Here is a 20,430-nt window from a genome sequence, read left to right as displayed (position 1 = left end):
ACAAATCCTTGCAGTCTTCAGACAGTACATTTGGAGATGGTTCATGACACAGCAGCAGGCCACTGTGTATCTTCTTTGCTACTCTCACCGTTCCTTCCAGCCCAGCTCACGGGCCACTTCCTCCGAGGCTTCCCCTGGCCTGTAAGTCATCACTCCCTTCTCAGAAATCCGCTGTGTTTATTTCCATTATGATTGTGACCGGTACACCACATAGCACAACACCAGACACCTTCATGAGACCCTGGGCATGGGTGTCCCCTGACTCCTAAACTGCTTGTAGAGCACATCATTCAATAAGGTCATGGAGTGGCTCATTGACTCGGAACCACTCATAACACTGGGGGGAGATATTGTAATCTTTGTTTGGCAGATGACAAAATTGAGGCTTGCATGTGATTTTTCCCAGGGTTGCTGAAAGTAGGTGGAGCCAGGATTTGAACACCAAATTACACTTCTCCAAATGCCTGCCCCAGGTTGCAGATATTGATGCCATCTGCTCTTGGAGGAAGGGTTCACACGGTCTGCTCTGGACCAGAGTAATCCAGCTTCTGAGAAGATGGGCAAGGGCCACAGGGCCACAGACCAGTCTGAGGGTCAACATTTTTGACCTGTGTCCTTGGGGGGGGGTAGCGGGGTCAGGAAAGAAGAGAAGAGAAGAGAGCTAAAACAGGATGCCTTCATTTATTGAACTGACATTTATGGAGCCCCTCCTTTTCTGTCAAGGTCTGGAGCTGAAATTACAAAGAATGAGCAAGAGGACTCCTCCTGGAGCTCCCGGGTTATGTGATGTCAGACTCAGAGGTCATCTTAGTTAGTTGGGGAAACTGAGGCCCAGAGGGCAGGGGTCGGGGGAGGAGGCCTGTTCCCAGTCAGTCAGTCAGTGACAGAGTGGAATTCTCTTTCCTACCTTCCATCGACCTCTGGTTGCCACTCCACAGCTCAGAGGGCCCAGAAACTTGAAGGTGCATTGGGTGACTGCCGGGGCTCACTGCCTACCGCCTTCTCTCCAACTGGGGGAGGAAGGGATGTCCAGGGTGTGATATGAGGGGGCAGATTGGGGAAAGGGCTGGAGTCGGTGGCTTCTTTTGTGCTGTTACTCAAGAGTAGAGGAAGAAAAGTCTTGTTACTCTTTTTCCCTACACGCTCTTTTGTAATCTTTGAGTGACATTACAGCAGAGGACTGAGACCTCAGGAGTCGTTTTCTTCCAGACCTCTCTCCCATTTCATAGATGAGCCAAGAGGGCCATACAGAGGCCAAGGAGAGGGAGCCTGGCAAAGCTTTTGCTGCAGGAGGGCAACTCGCAGATTGCAGTCTGGTCTCCTCTTCCACATTGCCAGCTGTGGCAACTCACAGGCCTCTGGGGAAGCTCTGGAGATGTGTTCAAAAGCACACCCAGGAAGCCCCCTCAGGTCCCAGCATGTCTTGCTGGGCTCTCCAACGCTGGCTTGCCCTGGGAGCAAGCTCTCTTCTGGCTGGACATGTTCAACAGAACTCTAAGTGTTGGTCAGCAGGGATGTTGAACTTGAACTTGTGGGCCTCAAAGAGGTTGCAAAGCTCATCCATATAGCGCTGGTGCAGCTGGTCCACTTCCTCGTCTGAGGGCCTCACTGTCTTCCGCACCTCGATGGGCTTCCCCACTGCAAGGCACAGAGGTGGCAGAGGACCGGAGTGAGAACCACTGGGGTGGGAGAGGCCCTTGGAGCTGGTGCCCAGCCCCGTGGTCATGCTGCAGGAAAGTGCTTACAGCCATTCCTTCCAACCCTAATTTCAGGAAATGGACTCTAAGGTGTTAGGGCAACTCCAAGATTCTTATAAAGTCTATCAACAGGTGTCAAAGGGCCAGGAATCGTGCTAGGTGCTTTTCATGTGTTCTTTCCTTTAATCCTATGGGAACGAAACCTGTCAATATTCCTATTTGTCAATATTCCTATTTGAATATTGAGGTGAGACAATGAGGCTCAGAGAAGTTAAGTAACTTGTTCAAGGTCACATAGCTAGGAAGAGGCAGCACCAGGTTTTAAATCCAGGGTGTGTGCTCTTCCCTTTCAGGATATATGACTGTGGGAGCCCAAGATGCTACAGTCAGAAGTGCCGTATTGCTGGGATAAGGGGGTTCACAGCCCAGGCAGCTATTATTCTCTTAATGCCCTATAAGCTCACCCACAGCTCCCTCCTTATCACAGGGAGAAACCAGGAAGGCTGTAACTAGCCCCCTTCTTCTGGTTCTGCCTGGCTGGGAAGGCAGGTCCCAACCCTCTCCTCTTGACAATAGCTCTGAAGGCAGCAGAAGTATTAAAATTCATGAAAATACTGCCACATGACACAGGAAGATTCAAAATGTAGGGATTTACCAAGTCTGTGCTCAAATAACGAATGGAAGGATGGAGGTGAGATGAATGGACCTCTCTCTACAAATTTTGTCAGAGGAACATAGTTGGAATCCAAGAAGAAAGCAAAAGTGTCCAAATAGTTGAAAAGATGGTGTTTAACCCTGCCTCAGAGGATGCCAGAATAAATTGAGCTGCTGCATAGAAGGAAGCCATGTAGTGGCAGGTGCTGTGTCGTGTCCCAGGCACTCAGCAAGCAGTAGTGACTGTTGTTCTTTGAATCTGTTACAGCTCTTATCTCAGACTGCCTTATATTAGGGTCATTGCTAGTGTCTGTGTCTCCCAATCTAGAGTGTGAGCCCCATGAGGGAAATGATGTACCTGGCCCACCTTCATGTCCCCTGGCAGCATACAGCCCAGGTCCCTGTTCCTGTGACCTCCCTCTCACAGACTGGGTCTGGGCTTACCGATGGTGGTGATGGGCTGGCGGTAGGGCAGGAGACCAAAGCTGTACTGGAAGATGCCACGGCCGTGGAAGAGCGGGAGGGAGATACCCATGATCTTCTGCAGTCGATTCTGGACACGGCGCAAACAGGAGCCAGAAGAGTTCTGCACCTGGTCGAATAGGTTATTCTCCCCAAAGGAGAAGATCGGCACCAGAGCTGCCCTGGAGGGAAACAGAGGATGTCCGTTTTCTCTGGGAGGCCCCAGAGAAAGCAGGAGTAGGAAGTTCACCCAGCTTCCTGCAGGGACTCCGGGACCAAGAACTGGAGCAGAGGAGCGAGCCCTGGGCTACAAATAGGAGGCTTGGATTCTCTCCCAGACCTTCCATGGCCCCCTCTCTGACTCAGGCCTGAAACTTCCCATGTACCATGACAGGCAAGCAGAGTGCTCCAGGGAGTCCTCTCAAGTACAAAACAGCTGCGTTTTCCTCCTAGAAAATTCTCCCCATGCCAGTTGGCTCTTGTTCCTCACAGAAGCTTCACTTGCTTCACCCCAAGATAGGAGAACATCTCTGCCACATACTCCTAACCCCATTCTTCCAATCCCACAGGTCTGCACTCTCCTGCCAGCTTTGGGAAGATGTTCACTCCCGCCTCAAACTATGTCCATCAGTCATCAGGCTTCCCTAGAAAAGTAGCTTTTCTAGGAATTTGGGCACGAGACATCAAAAGGTAATCTTCATTCTGAATGAACTGAGACTCTCTCTGCCAAAATAGAATCTGTGTTAGTCTTTGCTGTCTCCCCACCAAAATATCACCCCTGCCAGCTTTCGATTGAACCCGGTGCTGTCCCCAGAGCCCCATACCCATGTATCAGGGCGAGCCTGACGAAGCCCTTGCGGTTCCGCAGTAGCAGCGTGAAGGCCCCAGGCCTGGCATCCAGCGCCTCCTGGGAGCCCCCCACAATGATGGCCAGCAGGTTTCCACTGCCTTTCTTTTCCAGAATGTAAGCGGCACTCTCCTTATCTGACGTGACCAGCCCTGGGGAGGAGAGAGGACGGTGGTCAGGTGTGTGGTGAGGGAACAGGGACTGTGAGGGTGGGGGACCCAAGAGAGACCACCAGCAGTGCCCACAGAGGCCTGGATTCAGCTGGGGGTTCCCTGAGTCCTTCCTCCCAATCTCCTCCCTGGGCTCAGGAGCCACACAGTGCTGCAGGAAGTTCTTTTTGGGTCTTCTCCTCCTATACATGTTCTTGGAAGAAATACAGAATTTTTGGAAGCCCTCCTGCCATGTGCACCACCAATCCTATCTTCCTGAGCTACCTGGGAGCAGGAAGACTCACCCCCGGACATGATGTAATCCCGGAAGAAGGGCGCCCGGAACCACAGGGTCAGCATCATCAGGTGGGGGCGGATGCCCGGGAAGAGCGAAGAGAAGCCCGTGCTCTCGGTGCACAGGTTGATAAAGGCTCCTGCCGCCAGGACTCCGTGGGGGTGGAAGCCTGCAATGTAGTTCCTGGAGGGGTCCAGCTCAGCAGTCTTGACCAGCTATGGGGACAGCAACCTGGTGAATCAGAGCTGGGCCTGATGGTGCCACTCTACTGTGACCTTGGGTAAGTCATTCCCGCCCTGGGCTCTCACAGAGACGTGGTGTGTGACAGCTTCTGGTGATACCAAGGTGCTGACTGTGTCACAGACTCCATGCAGGCTCCTATTTTGTGAAAGGGGAACATTTGGCTGCCCCACTCCTTCGCCAGGCAGCTGACAAGCTCAGGTCTGAGGAGGGCTCCTGGAATTGCCAAACCGCCCCATGGGATGTGATGTGAGGAAGTCAAAGGGTCACATGGGGGCACCACCACGCTGGAAAATCCATGCTAACAACAATCAGTGCACTTCAGACCTGGGCCTGAGCATGCACAACTGTAAGGGGAGTGGATTCCTGTGAGGTCGAAGGAGCGTGCAGACCCCAGACTGGCTCTGGCCCCGACTGCTGCCCTGTACTGCACAAGAGTCTCACCCAGTGACTCTCTGCTCCCCTGTAGGCCAGACCTTCATTGCCCTTTATTCTCTCCCCCCTGACAGAACAGAGACCTGCCTTGGCCTGCTGGGGCCTGTGGTATGGAGGGTGTGCCAATGTCCACCAGACACTGTGGATGGACAGGGAGAGAAACTGTCATTAGCAGCTTCTTGGTGAAAGAGAGTGAGGACCAAGGGGATGGGAACTGAACTAGGAGATGCTGCACTGGTCTCCTAAGTCTGCAAAGATGATTGCTGGAGGCCAAGGCTGTTAGTGGGCAGCAATCCTGGCCTCACTCCACCAGGAACCCTGGGGCCCAACCTGGCTCTGGGAGCCATTGCCATCAGGGTGGGGCTGGGCCTAGGGCTCTGGCCCAAACCCCAGTCTCTGGGCAGGAATCCCTGCCATCTGGCAAGTTGCACTCCCAGGGCCAGGGCAGCCCCTTCCTCTCAGACTCTGCTTTGCTAAGGTGAGAGGTCTTCCTGTCCTCAAGCTGAAAGGTTGAGAGGCGGTTCCCTGAGGATTCTCCATGCCGCCTTGCAGGGCACAGAAGCCTTGCTGCTCACCCTCAGAGCAGCCTGGAAGCAGCACTGGGGCCTGGATCCTGTCTGCTCAGTCTGGCCTGAATAGCTCTAGAGTCTTCTATCCTTGACCTTGGCTTGACCTCCACAAACCCCACCCCACCACCAACATGGTCTCCCCAGATAAGGACAAACCTCTTCCGCTGGTGCAGTAGGGGACTTTGTAGGTACGAAAGTACCCTGGCAAAGTAGAGACATTGGTTTTTCTCACTGGGAAGGCACTTGGGAAGGAACCCACCTGGTGGTGTTTAAAAATATACCTTGCTCAACACTCTGAAACACTTCTTTAGAAGTTTCCATTTTCTGCTAGTGGGAAGAAGGGCAATTTGACAACATCTATCAGAACCAATAAAAAAAAAAAAAATAAAAAGAAAGAAAGAGAAAAATGCAGGGTGTAGTGGTTCATGCCTGTAATCCCAGGAGCTCAGAAGCCTGAGGCAGGAGGATCAGGAGTTCAAGGCCAGTCTCAGCAATTTAAGGAGGCCCTAAGCAACTCACTGGGACCCTGTCCCTAAATTTAGAAAAGCAGGGGCTGGGGGGCAGGGGCTGGGGATATGACTCAGTGGTTGAGTGCCCTGGGTTCAATCCCTGGTACAAAAAAATAAAAATAAAAATGAAGCATTTGTATATAGAGAAATACCTTGTGAGGGTAGGGACCTGTGTCCAGACAAGAAGTCCAATATTTGCACGTGTATCCACACATGTCCACTTGCATGCACTGTAGGTATAGGGGTCCCACTGAGGCCTACTCTGCACCTCCCCCTATATCTTTCTGTGCCAGTCCCTTTACCTGACTCGTGTTCCCAAGACTACCAGGCCTTCACTGAAGATTACACACCACATGTCCAATGCATCTCTGTGTCCCCAGTGTTGGCCTGGGACAGAGAAAATGCCCTGGAAAGAGTGGAAGGATGGAGGGAATGAAGGAACCCAGAAGATGAGGCTGAAGTATCCTGACTCAGAAGGAGGGTCCCTGACTCTAATCCTATCCATTCATGTCACCTGAGTCCCACTAGCAGAGTGAGGAGAAGCCTGAGCTGGGAATCAAGAGACTGGGCTTTATTGCTGAGTTATCCATGGACCTTTGCTAGGCCCTGACCCCATCTGTGCCTCAGTTGTCCCTTTTCCACAGGACAGTGATGACACCTTCTTGGACGGGTTGCTACATGGGTCAGAGAGATAAATGAAGATAAATAAAGAGCGGGAGACATTGGTGACGTGCTGTGGTCTGTCTTGCTTCCTCAGTTCTGTTGTGGAGGGGAGTGTGACTAAGCAAGATGGTCAGTAACTGGGGAAACAGTGGCTACATGCCCTGAGGTTGGGTGTGGCACTGGGCAGTGGGTCTAGAAAAGAGGGCAGCCAGGTTCCTAGGCTTTGAAATTTGCTATTTTTTAAATGGATATCATTTATGGACCATAATATTCACCCATTAAAGTACAATTCAATGCAGGATTTTTGTTTTGCTTTGTTGTTGTTGTTTTTGGTACTGGGGTTAGAACCCAGCAGTGTTCTATCACTGAGCTACATCCCCAGTTGCCCCCTTTTTAAATTTTTAAAAAATTTTTGAGACAGGGTATTGCTAAGTTGCCCAGACTGGCCTTGAACTTGGGATCCTCCTGCCTCAGACTCCAGAGTAACTGGGATTATAGGCGTGTGCCAACACACTCAACTCAATGCACTTTTAAAAGGTTATGTAACCATTACCACTACTTCCAGAACATTCTCTACATTCCACAAAGAAACCCATCCCCATTAGGAATCATTTCCTCTCTCCCCAGGGCCCTAGCAACTGCTAGTCTACTTTCTGCCTGTTCTGGACACCTCATACAGGTGGAATTATACAACAGGTGGACTTTGAGATTGGCTTCTTTCTCTTGGTGTCATGTTTTTAGGTCTATCTGTGTTGTAGCATGTATCAGAACTTCATTCACATTTGACTTCATTCCATGGCATGGCTAGAGCACATGTTTGTCCATGTGTCAGTTTATGGACAGTTGAGTTTCTACCCTTTGTTTATTACCAACACTGTGGCCATGAACCCTTACATGTGTCTAAGTCTTTTCATGACCATGTTTTCAGTCCTTCCTGAGGGAGGAACAGGGATACTATTTTTAATCCCAAGATGCTCCTCAGTCCCTGCCAAGAAGACCACAGCCCCACATAGGGCTGTATCATGTCTGCCCAGGCCCATCTCTCCACAGATGCCCTGTGCCCTCTCACACCCAGGGGACAACCCAAATGCTCAAGAGACCACTGTCTTGATGACTCTTTCAAGCTATAAAAAGCACCTACACCGCTGGCTTGTTAAACACTCACCACAACCCTAGGAAGGCTGGTTGTGGTATGATATCCCCATTTCACAGTTAAGCAAATTGAGCGACAAAGGGGTTAAATGACCTGCACAAAGTCACATAGGTGACTGGGATCAGAATTCTGCCATCTATACAGAGAGCACAAGAGCCAAGAGGCGTTTGTTTCAGACCCAGGGAGAAAACTGGCTCTTAGGACTAACTTTGGAACTTCCTAGTCAAGCTTATGAGGTCCAGGACTTCAGCCTTACTCTCCTTGGAGAGGTGTTTCTTGGGCAGCCCACCCCTCACTGCTCCAGGGCCCCATTTGCAAAGAGCCTATTCCGGGCCGACTTATGTACCCACATTATTGTGCATCAACAGGGTGGGGGAACACTTCGGTAAGGCACCAGAAGAAGGGGTACAGCTCATGCCCGCCAGACTGGAATGACAAAGGGGAAAGGAGAAGCAGGTGAGGGCTCAGTGGAGGGTTTGCAGGCTGCAGAAAAAATAGGTTTTATTCTAAGAGATACAGTGTGGAGAATGAACTCCAGGGGGCGCCAGAGGACATGGAACCTAGACAAAGAGATGGCTGTGGTCAGGTCTGTGGGTAGAGGGAAGGACGCCAAGCTCTAGTTCAGTGGTTCTCAACTAAGGTGAATTTGCCACCTCCCACCCTCTTGGTGGGGATATCTGGTTTTGTCTGCAGACAGTTTGGGTCGTCACCACTGGGAGAGGGTAGTGCTTCTGGCATCGAGTGGGTAGATGATGCCAGGGATAGGGGGAGTCCCCACAAAAAAAAAAAAAAAAAGAATTATCCATTTCAAATGTCGACGCTGCTGAGGTTGAACAAGTCTCCCAGAGATCTACCTGACTAAGAGGGGGAGGGGCAGGGGCAGGGAGGGGGAGGGATGGGGTGGGGAGGGGCAGCGTGGGAGACCCCATTCCCTGCAGGGCAGCCCTGGAGCTGAGGAAAAGCTGTGCTCCATGCCAGCTCCCCTAGCCTTGGACTCCTGGGGGAACACTGGAGCCAGACCCAGTTTCCTGTGAAGACCTCCTTACAGGCATCTCAGGAGGAAGTTTCTCTAAGCCAAAGTTCCTGTTACTGGTGAGAGGTGGCCACCTGAGTCCCACTGTCTCAGGTGAGCAGACCCCAGTGTACTGAGAGGTGGCTGGCTGGAAGGAGAGGTCACTAAGTCCCTAGTGATGCCCGGCATAGTGCAGGGGAACTAAGAGCTTGTTTCAGATATGGGGGTGGGTAGGGAGTTGTCCTACACTGTCCCTAGCCTGGCTCTGATGATGATCAGCCCATTGTGGGCAGCATTTCATGACCTAGGTCACAGCCCTGGCCACAGAACTTGGTCCCTCTCAAGGCCTTGCCTGTGTAAACAGTGTTTGCTCTGAGTGATGAAACCTTCACAGTAGGGGACACCTGGCTCCTGGGCCAGTCTCCTACATGAGGTGGGAACAACTTCCCCTACACGAATGGCCTGGCTCTCCTCCATTAGCTCTTTAGAAAGCTAACAGGACGACTTCAGAAAGCATTGAAACCCAGACACAAATTCCTAATATTGCCTGAAACTTCTTTGCTAGGAGCTAGTTCATAAAAAAACACAGGGAGAACTGACAGAAACTGAGAAATCATGGAAGGACCTCATACATTGGACAAGAGTGAGGAGGCTTGTGAATGTGGGGGGAGTTCTGCAGAGCTGGGACTGCCTGCCTTCTTCTCACGCTAGGGTCTCTGCAGGGCCTGGGTGTAAAGGTGTACAGAAGGGAGAGGGAGTGTCCTGGAAGGTCTGCTGGCAGGGAGTTTGCAGAACACAGCCCACCCCAGGAGCCTAGAAGCTGCAAAACAGAAATGCATAGCATCTCTCCCTCTGCTGGCCACTCATAGTACTGCAGCAAAGGGCCTTCAGTGTGTAATAAGCCTGAAAAACTGTGCACATGGAATTTCTGCAAATCAAGTCTAGTGTTCCACCCAGTGTCAGTAGTGATGAGGTTGAGAAACCCTCCTCTAGAGCCACCAAGGAGGGAGGGAGCAAGAAGGGATATGGAGCTGCCTCAGCATTACCTCTGCCAACCCACAACAGGAAATGCTCCAGGTACAGAGCTACTGGATGCTGTCCTTAGGAGGCCAGTAGGTGCTGTCCTTAGGAAGCCAGTTGGTTGCCAGAAGACACTCCCCAGAGAGCTGTCAGCTTTGCAGTTCTTCAGGGTGGCCTCTAAGGCCTCTGCAGTGACTCTGAGCTCCTCACAGGTATGCCTTCTGCTTTATTCTCCCTGAACCCCAGGCTGCTGCTTGCAACCCCCCTGTGGCAGGTTTCTGGGCCTGGGCTTGCACCAGCCCCTTTGTAGGTGACATTTTTTTTCCTGGTGTGCTCAGGATCCAGCACACATGGGAGGAGAGGCCAGGATCAGAACCTGCTGAAGGTGACCTGATGTCACTTACACCTCTCCAGGCTAAGGTCACACTTGTCAGGAGAGCGCTGACCTTCCTGGTTCCAAAGAGGGAGCCTGGGGCTGGAGGGAGGAAAAGGGAGTTCAGAACCTCAAAACTCAGAGGTCCTGGGACGGGGACAGAGATTCTGCCCACGAAATGCCTACGGCTGCTCTCCAGACACCACAGACCTTACTTGTCTTTGCCGACAAGATCCCTGGAGGGGACCCTGCAGAGGAAGCACATCTAAAGGATAGGGAAGACTGCCTCCCACCTGAGCCCCCTAAGCTCGCCCACATGTTCTGCTCCCCGTGGCCCCTCACTTCTGCCCTCTGCCCCACCCTGCCATGCTGACCCTTGGAGGCCCTGCTCCCTGTTGTAGCCCAGTCCTTTCTAGCCCCGTGGGGCCTCAGGAATCTCAGAGGGGATCAAGGCAGAATCCCTGACTTTGAGTTCCCATGACTTAGGCAATCTGTTTAGACTCTGTAAGCCTGTTTCCTCCACCTCCCCTCCTTTGCCACCTAAAGATCTAATTCCTGGAGGGACAGGAAGGGACAGGGCTCCCGGATGGGGTGGAGAAGCCAGGCAAGTGTGAAGGTCAGAGCCCCAGGGCTCTAGGCTCTCGGGGTCCCCTTGGGGCTCATGAAGCCATGCCCAGGTCTCCTCAGAGTCCCACTGACTTGGTGGAATGATACTGTGCCAATTCACTGAGAACCTACGAGTGCTGGCCTGCTTGGTCTCATGGAGTCCACACTGCCCAACATGTGACATCATTTCCATTTGACATATGCAGAGACTGAGGCTCTGAGAAAATGTGTTACCACCCAATGTCACACAACTGCTATGTGGCAGACCTGGGTTTAGAATCTAGCCAGCCAGCTCTCGAGGCCACACTCCACACCTTTCTTCTCTCCTGTTTCCAGAGGAGGGCCAATTGCCCCTGCCTAGCCTGTGTCCCCCCTGCCTTCCTCCATCCTATCCCATCTGTTCAATAACCCATCGCGGAGGCCACAAGTCTAGTTCATCTGGATTCAGTTGAAGGAACCCACAGTCTGCTCATTCAGATTCAGGGATCTGGTCCACTCAGGGCCAACCTTCAAGTCCAGGGCCAAGTGTTCACAATCACCATGAGGTGTCTTAAGCCAGAGAGGGAGAGTTGAAGGAACTCAAAACAGGAGGATCAGTTGGTTTTCTGGATCCATGGGAAGTCAAAGCTCAGAGTGGGACAAAGTCTCGTTCAAGGACACACAGCTTGGCAGAAGTGGGGCAGGTTAGAACCTGAGGACAGTTAAGGGCTCTTTCCTGGTACCCTTTCTTATCCATACCAATGCAAAGCTTTAAAAATCATTGACAACTGACCATCTGACGTTGGTTATACCTGTGTCCTTCTCTGGGTGGCAGTCTCATCTAGTGAGTGTGACTATAGGGCTAGCTGGTCTCTAGGACCTGCAGTTTTTTAACTTTATTTCAAACCTGGGTTGATGATGCAATTGCTCCCTGAAGGTACACGTAAGTGACACAGTACATGTCCTACAGAGATCCTTCAAGTCCTGTAATGTTCACAAACCTCACCTTGGCCCTGTAAATGGCAAACCACAGCCAGAGAGCAGCTGGGCTCTTCTCCAGCCTCTTGGGGTATGTGTGTGGGGTACCCAGACTTGGGCCTTCCAGTTCAGCATCTTGCACACCATATGCAGGGCTGCACTGCCCCGTAGAGACGTGGGGCACTGGGCCCTGACCCCACTGTAGTCAGCTTCTCTCCCCTCCCCGGACCAGCCCCAGTACTCACCGAGATGGGGAAATAGTTCTTCATGTGCTTCCATATGACCCAGCGCCTGAAGGTCTGAATGGGCCGGCCCCCCCTGCACGGCTTGTCCCAGTCCAGGTACCACCAGGTGGCGTACAAGATGGCGAAGAGCCAGAACCTTGTGAACAGGAGGCCTATGAAGATGGCCATGCAGATCTGGGCTGGGAAGGGAAGCAGGAGCCATCAGGGGCCTGCGAGGAAGGCAGGTGAGATGACCCAGACCGAGTTCTTGCTGTGAGCCCAATGCTGGCGGTACTGCCTGTCCAGCTCTAGAGCGCTGGAGGAAGGGCCCAGTTTCCCATGACCTCAGGGAGGAGATGGAGTGCCAGAGGAACGCAGCCAGGCCAGGGTCACGCTGGAGGGAGGATGCGTTGAGCCCCGTGGGCCTGACTCCAGAGCTCCTCTGCTCTACTGCCCCAGGCAGCCTGTCTCATGCCATCTCCTTGGTGCTCAATAAATGGGGGCCACTGATGGGAGTAAGTGTTCTAGTTTCCCTCTTTGAGGCTCCCATAGAAAAGGGAGACCCATTTCTGCCCAGTCCCCTTTCTGTTCACCCTCTGCCTCATCTTTCCAAAGATAAGCCTGTCGGGGTCCCTCCTTTTAGGAAAGCCCTTTCATGGCTTCCCCATAACTTCATGGCACAGCCCAAGCAGCTGGGCTGGCATGGGACTCCCAGGAGCTGGCCGCATCTCCTCCTGCTCTTGCCTGACCTCTCCAGTAGGCACTCCCAGCGCTCCGTGTTCCTAAACCCACCAAGCTCCGTTGACTTGCCTCCAGTGTCCTTCGCGGAGAAGTGAGGAAGCAGGAAGAGGCCGACCCCTGACTGCCCTGTGGGTCTAGCAGGGCTAGGACCAGGCTCAGATGGAAATTCCTTCTGATCTACAGTTCCCCATCCGCTGCTGCAAGCTAAACCTGGCTTCATCTCAGGGTCAGGTGGCCTTTAGGACCACCCCTCATCTGATGCCAGTGTAGCATTATTCCCAGAGAATAGCACTCATCTCCTTCTCCTGATCCTTCTCTTTCTTCTTTCTTTTGCAGTGCTGGAGTTGGAACTCAGGGTCTCATGCAGGCCAGGCCAGTGCTCTGCCTCTGAGACTCACCCCCAGTCCCTACCTACACTCATATTTTTAAAAGAGGCCAGTTTCCAGTTGCATAACTCCTCTTGGAAGTCTGATGGACTGGGCCTGCCAGTCCTGCCAGACTTCCTGGAGGAAGGGACTTTTGAGCCAGTTTGAACAGTCGAAAACGTTTGGAAGGCAGCAGATACAGATTCGGGACAATAGATATTCACTTTGCATGGAGTACATACAAGCTGCCAGGTGCTGGGGTCCAGCTGTGAACAACAGATGACTTCTAGTTGTCACAAAGCTGACACTCCAGTGTTGTGTTTGGGGCACTTTGAATATGTGCTTTGTTTTTAAATTTTTGTTCTAGTAAACACATATGACATGGATTACCCTCTGAACCATTCTTAAGTGTATAATTAAATGGCATTAAGGACATTCATACTTGGTGCAGCCGCCACCCCTATCGATCAGAGAACTTGCTTATCCATTTATCTGTTGATGGACATTGGGTTGCTTCTACATTTGCCATTTGTTTTCAAACACTATTGAATAACTTGCTGTGTGCGTGGTGGCAGAAGCCTGTAATTCCGGGAGGACTGTGCATTCAAGGCCTAAATTCAGCTTCAGCAATTTAGTGAGACCCTAAGCAACTCAGTGAGACCCTGTCTCTAACTAAAATATAAAAGAGGGCTGGGGATGTGGCTCAGAGTTAAGTGTTCCAGGGTTCAATCTCTGGTACAAAAAAAAAAAAAATTGCTAATAATGAAAAAATAGGAGGCTTCACACACAAACCCGGCTGGGAAGAAATAGCAGTCTGGAGCGCTCATTCCCACCAGCAGCCCCTCACCCCGAGGGCCTCCTCCTCCTTCCTGGCGGGCTGCTGCTGGGGCCTGCCCCCCCCCCCCCCCCCCCCCCCCCCCCCCCCCCCCCCCCCCCCCGCTCAGACCTCATCCTCACAACAGCCTGGGTTCAAGAGGGTGGGGAAAGAATCCACAATGGCTTCGGGGTTGTTTATCATTTTGTTTGCCTCCAGTATTTTATCATAAAGATTTTCAAAGAGAAAGTCATAGAGGACTGGGAATAAAATGGCACCATGTGGATGAAAAAGTGTTTGCACATACCTGGTGACACATCACAGAGAAAGGAAGGAGCCCTGCAAATCTGGAGGAAGGAGACAGGGTGCTGGGAAGAACCATAGAAGAGAGATTGACTTAAGTTGTGTTTACTTTTTACACTAAAAATAATTACTGTAAATGTAAAGATAATTTTAAAATCCCAGCTCTTCCTTGGGCAAAACTAAAAGTCTGTGCATGTGGCTCCCATTTTTTTTTTTTTCGGTACTGAGGATTGAACCCAGGGCCATGTGTTTGCAAGGCAAGCACTCTACCAACTGAGCTATATCCCCAAGCCCTTGTTTTAGGGGGTACTGGGGATTCAAACCCAGGTCCATGCATATGAAAGGCAAGCGCTCTGTGAGCTGAGCTATTTGCCCACCCCCATGGCTCCCATTTTTAAGAAAAGGAGCTCTGGAAAATAAAGACTAATTATTAATAGTGGCTACCTGGAGAGCAAGAGCATGGGAGGTCTCTGAGCAGGGTGTGGGTGGGGTGCCCAGGACTGAACTCAGGGGCCCTCTACCAGGCTGGCCTGGAACTTGCGATCCTCTTGCCTCAGCCTCCTGAGTCGCTGGGATTATAGGTGTGCAATACCATGCCTGGCTGGGTTTTTTACTTTAAGGGTCCATGTTTGTTTGAATGTGTTACAGTAAGTATGTATTATTTTTGCAGTCAGGAGGAAAGAAGGAAAAGTAGAACAGAATGTGTCTACCCTGACCAAGAATGACCCCCACCACCCCATTACCCCGACCCCGGGCTCACCCTTTAACTTCCGTTCACAAGCAAACCCAGCCTGTGAGTCTTTTCAGTAATTTAGGAAGGGAGACACCTTCTTTTACATAATCTTCATGACCCTGAGGGGGAAACACTTGAAATGCCCACTTTATGGTTTGCTTTTTGCTTGGAATGTAACCCTCGCTGCTCTGCCATTTAACTTACTTTTAAAAGGACGTGTTTCTTTCTCTTTCTCTCTCCCTGCCCCTCCCTAACCTCTCCCCCTCCCTCATCTCAGGCAGACAGGATTACCTTCTTCCCCACCCTAGGCAGAGTTATCTGTCCTTGGGCACACACCCACCACAGACATAGGTCTGGCACCAAAACGACTATCCCAAATTGCCCAAGTGAATTACAACTCCGGACAGAATACGTGAAATGTGGCCTTTGAATCACCTTGAAAAGTCCCCTGTTACCCTGATGAGCAGAATCACAGCCTCTGGGACAGGAGTTCCCTGTGCTTCTTCTTTGCTAGCAAAACAGTAAAACTTCTTTTTTCTTTTTGTCAAAACTGTGTCCTCGATATTGGATTGGCATCTGGGACAAGGACGGAGCTTCTGGTAATGGAGCGTCTGTAAACATTGGCTAAGGTCACACAGAACGCTAGTAAAGGGGGCCTGGGATTCAGTCCTACTCTTGGAGCACACCATTCTCCCAGCATTCCTCCATCCGTTCAGCAGACGCCTGGACTCTGACTCCTCAGGAGCTGGAGCCGCAGCTGGGCACAGCACCAGCTGTGTGAAGGAAGCTTCCCACCTAAGAGGTGGGAGCTGTGGAGGGGAGGAAAGGACACAGACAGCAAGCAAGCAGCCCAAGGAAGCACGTGACTGGAGCCCTGGGCCTTTGATGACTGGTCCTGGTTGACTTTTCTAGCCACTTCTGTGCCATTTTGAAAAATGTGCCCCATACCTCCAGTGTGAACTGTGCGCAGGGTCCTTTATTCCTCCTCTGCTCTGCAAGTGTGGTTCCCCTGCCTGGGAGGCTTGATTTTCCTACCAGCCTTTGAATCCTTAATATTCTTTAAAACCTCTGCTTAGGAGGCTGAGGCAGGAGGATCTCCAGTTGAAAGCCAGCCTCAGCAATTTAGCAAGGCACTTAGCAACTCAGCAGGACCCTGTCTCCAAAGAAAATATAAAAAAGGGCTGGGGGATACAGCTCAGGGTTAAGCGCCCCAGGGTTCAATTCCCAATACCAAACAAACAAACAAAATCATGGCTCCCTACAGTGCTTCCTCTGCATCAGCTGCCACCCCAGTCACCCTGCCTCTCCCCTCACCCGTTGTAACACTGCTCACACGGCGGCTTCTCCACTCCAGGCTCCACGGCCCCTCAGGACTGAACTGGACCTCTTCCCCCTAATCTCTCAAGCCTTCTCCTGAGTGCCCAAGTTCAGTGAGGACAGTCAGCCAAATGTGGGTGAGACCTGGGCTTCAACTTGGCCTTCCTTCTCCCTCCCACCCATCCACTCCTCCTGCGCCTGCCCAGAAGCCCATCTCCTTAATATCTCCTGACCCCAAACCTTCTCTCCACCTGCTGCCACCCCACTCCAAACTTTTTCTTAAAGGTCCAGATGGCAAATATTTTAGACTTTGCAGTTTAAGAGGCAAATTGGAGGATATTATGCATGTACTTAAGTAGTCATTTTAAAATGTGACCTTTAAAAAATTCAAAAACCATTCTTAACCCTTGGACTGTACAAAGCCAGTGGGCTGCATTTGGCCCATGGGCTCTGATTTGGTGACTTCTTATCTAGATTGACTGCTCCTGTTTTTGGTCTCCTCCCCACACCCCAAGTACAGCAGACACATCAACTGAAGGCACAAGGACCTTTAACACGCAAGCTGGACCTTGTCACTCCACTACCTGAAACTTCTTCAGCTCTCCTTTGCCCTCAGATTAAGGGATAAGGCAAAACCTCCTACTCTTGGCACAAATGGGACCAGACCCTTTTCCCAGCCATCCTCCCTCTGGTCCTTCAGAACCAGGGCTGCTTCGACCTCTATGCTGCTCCTGACCTTCCAGGCTCCTGTAATAGTGGAGCCAGGCAGGGCCACAGGCCTGTGGAGGTGGGGTGGGCATGGCCAGTTGGAAAACACTCCCACCTTAAAAGGTCCCAGGAAGCAGGCTGGGCAGGATGCTCCTGGTCGTCTGTGATCCCTTGGCCACAGCCACCTGGCACAGTGTCCCTAGAACCCTTTGACTTGACAGCTTAGGCCACCTCCCTCTGCTCTCTCATCTGCTGTGGCTCACACCTCCTCACACCCCTCCCCCTTGCCTTCTTAGCCCTTTTTCCAGCAGGAGTTGCCCAGGACTCCTGCTCTGCAGCCTGGGCCTTTAAGGCACTTTCTCTGCTCATCTGTGTGACAGGGATAACCAGGTGTATTTAACGTGTTTATCAACCCTTAAGGCAGAGACCCAGATCAATTAGAAGGAATGCTAACAGCAGGGTCCTGGAAAGCCTGCCAAGGATAAATTCTTCAGCTGAGAAACCACAGAGAAATTCTGAGGGAGTGTGGGGTGTGTGTATGTGCACGCCCGTGTGTGTGTGTTGAATGGCTACTGACCAGGGTGCACGGAGTACGTCAACATTTTATCAACCAGGATAGAGCACAGGCTGCACCCCAGCCCCAGGGGTAGCAGTTCTTCCCTAGTCTGGTGCCAAAAGATGAAATGAAGAAACCCATTCACTCCTGCCTCCCAACATCATCCCAAATCTTCCCTATTTTTTTTTCTTTCTGTTTTCTGTTTTTGGTACCAGGGATTGAACCCAGGGGCCCTTAACAACCAAACCACATACCCAACCTTTTATATTTTATTTTGAGACAGGGTCTCACTGAGTGGCTTAGGGCCTTGCTAAATTGCTGAGGCTGGACTTGAACTTGTGATCCTCCTGCCTCAGCCTCCCAACCTGTGGGAATTACAGGTCTTTGCCACGGCACCTGGCCCAAACCTTCCTTGAAAACATTCCCTTCAGCACAGCTGGAGTCTGGGCCACACGTTGCTGCAGATGACAAAACCGAAGCCTGGAAAGCCTGGTTCCTAGTTTCCCTCTCCTTCCTCACCCCAGTTCCTACTATCCCTTCTGAAAGGAAAGATAGAAATCCATCCTCCGGAGCAGGCTGAGCAGCTGGAACTTTCCCAGCATCAACTAGATGCTTCCCATGCCCTCAGCAGCCTGCAGCAGGGTCTCCTTCAGAGTGTCAAGGGGGAACCCTCAGCTAAAAACTGCCCAGAGCGACAGGTGACCCCACTGCTATCACCAAGTCTCTCTGGGCTGAGGCTCCTAGCGCAGCAAAGCCCCTCCAGGGTCTTCCCACTACCAATGAGCTGGGTGCAGCTGGGTGGCTGCTCTGCCCTCCCAGGTGCCCAGGATCTCCCATTCACCCAGCCCACCTTACCCAAGGCCAAGAAGGAGAAGACCCACTGTAGGACCGCCAACGTCTGCAGCCTGCGCTCCCATGGCACGGACAAGGGCGCAAACTCCACCATGCTGGCCTGGCTCCCGAGGCTTCTCCAGCACGGCTGTGGCAAGGTGTGTGCAAGCCTGGCGGACAGGGTGCCGCGCCCAGCTCAGCCCAGCCCCGTGCCCAGGCCTCTGCCCCGCCCAGGTAGGGACTGTTTCTTAGAAGGAACCTTTGAATCCATCTGCGGGGGCCTGGCTGAAGGAAGTTCTACAGCCCTATCACCTCCCCTTAGGCAAGGCCTTATCTGACAGGCCACCTCTCCGTGACCTCTTGACTCTTGCTCTTCCTGCCACTTGATGGGTGAAGCCCCAGGTATGCTGCAATCCCAGCCCCTTCCTCCTACTCAACAGCTGGCTCCATCTGCCATTCCCCCTCCCTTCTCCCATGTCCACTGCTCCCCCTCCACGAACATCCTGCTACAGTTTCTGTGTGGAGGGCCCCTGACCCCAGCCCCTCCTGTGCCATTTCTCTGCTCACCCACACAGCAAAGCTCTCAGAACGACTGTCTGTACTCCCTGCTTGCCATCTTCACCTCCCCTCTGTCCTTTTCTACTCCACATCTTAGACGCCAACTGCCCTTGACAGTTTGCCAGTGACCTCCATGTTGCCAAACCCAGACCTCATCCTGGCTAGGAACAGCCCTAGGGACACCACGTGGTGGCCTAGGGACACCACGCTCTCCTGATTTTCTTCCTTGCTCTCTGCCTGCTCCTTCTGGTGTCCCTGTCACTGCCATCCTTTATCAAGACTAAATGTCGATCCTCCTCACTCCTCCACCCTTGGGCCTTCTCCCTGCTGTCCACATTCACTCTCTTGAGATGGCATCCAGGTTCGCGGTTTTGTAGTCTGTCTACACAGTGAGGACTTCCAAATCTGCATCTGTAGCTCTGACTTCTCCCTGGACCTCTAAACTTGAATATCTAAGTGGCTATCTTCACTTGAATGCCTGAGTACCTCCCTGATAACATGTCTAAAACTGAACAATGTCCCCGCTTGCCCACACCAGCTCTTCCCTCTTCTCTTTCTCATTCCAGTAAAGAGTAACTTCAGTAACCTGGTGCCAGGGCACACACCCATAATGCCAGCAGCTCAAGAGGGTGAGGTAGGAGGATTGCAAGTTCAAAGTCAGCCTCAGCAACTTTATGAGGCCCTAAGCTACTCAGAGAGACCCTGTCTCTAAATAAAATATAAAAAGGGTTGGGGATGTGGCTCAGTGGTTAAGTGCCCCTGAGTTCAATCCCTGGTATAAAAAAAGAAAACAAACAAATGGGAAGGGGGGTGTGGGTAACTCCATTTGCCCAGTTCCTCAGGCCCAAATGAGAAAGACACTAGATTCTTTCTGTTTCTCTCCATCCATGTCTGTCACTCACCATGTCCCACTAGTTTCTCTAAATCTCTCCTTTCACATACAAACATTGATTTGAGGCATATGATACATGTTTGTCAGCTTTCTGTCATTATAACAAAATACCTGAAATAATCAACTTATAAAGAAAAATGGTTTGTTTTGGTTTACAGTTTGGGAGGTTCCAGTTCATGATTGGTTGGCTCCTTTTCTTTTGGGCTTGTGGTAAGGCAGCATATCATGGCAGGAATGCACAGCAGAGCAAAAAAAAAAAAAAAAGAAAAAGAAAAAAGAAACCCACATACCTTGTGGCCTGGAAGCAAAAAAGAAGAAGAGGAAGGGTTTGTCCCCAATGACCTAAAGACCTTCCACTAGGTCTTAAAGGTTCCACTATCTCCCAATGGCACCAACATGGCCCCTGGAGACTAAGCCTTCGACACATGGATCTTTGGGGGACACTTATCCAAATGATAGCATCAGACAAACAGAAAGGTCACAAGTGTTTTCAGAACAGCCTATTTTCACAAAGTGCACACTCATGTTACCACAACTCTGATCACAAACAGAACATCACCAGCACCTCATGCCCTTGCCAGTCACTACTCCTCCCTGAAGTTCACCACCATCCTCATCTGTGATTCTGAACTTTATAAAGAGTGAATCATGTAGTACATAATTTTTGAGACTGACATACTTGACTCATGATTATGTTTCTGGGTGTTGCGTGTGTCTGTAGTATGCTTGTTCTCGCTGTATACTATT

General features: G+C 51.5%; 1 protein-coding gene across 1 annotated transcript; it reads right to left on the bottom strand.

The window, feature by feature from the left end:
* Nucleotides 1-628: 628 nt before the first annotated feature.
* Nucleotides 629-18,348, bottom strand: MOGAT2 (monoacylglycerol O-acyltransferase 2; the record flags this gene model as incomplete). The annotated part of the gene is made up of 6 exons (XM_079102026.1): nt 629-1,638; nt 2,796-2,995; nt 3,638-3,812; nt 4,115-4,319; nt 11,887-12,065; nt 18,258-18,348. 6 exons carry the CDS (start codon nt 18,346-18,348, stop codon nt 1,484-1,486), a joined length of 1,005 nt encoding a protein of 334 aa, XP_078958152.1. The 3' UTR covers nt 629-1,483.
* Between the last annotated feature and the right edge of the window lie 2,082 nt (nt 18,349-20,430).

The sequence above is a fragment of the Sciurus vulgaris genome, assembly GCF_902686455.1.
Source record: "Sciurus vulgaris genome assembly, chromosome: 11".
Classification (NCBI taxonomy): Eukaryota; Metazoa; Chordata; class Mammalia; order Rodentia; family Sciuridae; genus Sciurus; species Sciurus vulgaris.
The sequence above is the reverse complement of the archived record's forward strand: the minus strand, read 5'-3'. Positions and strand labels throughout refer to the sequence as shown.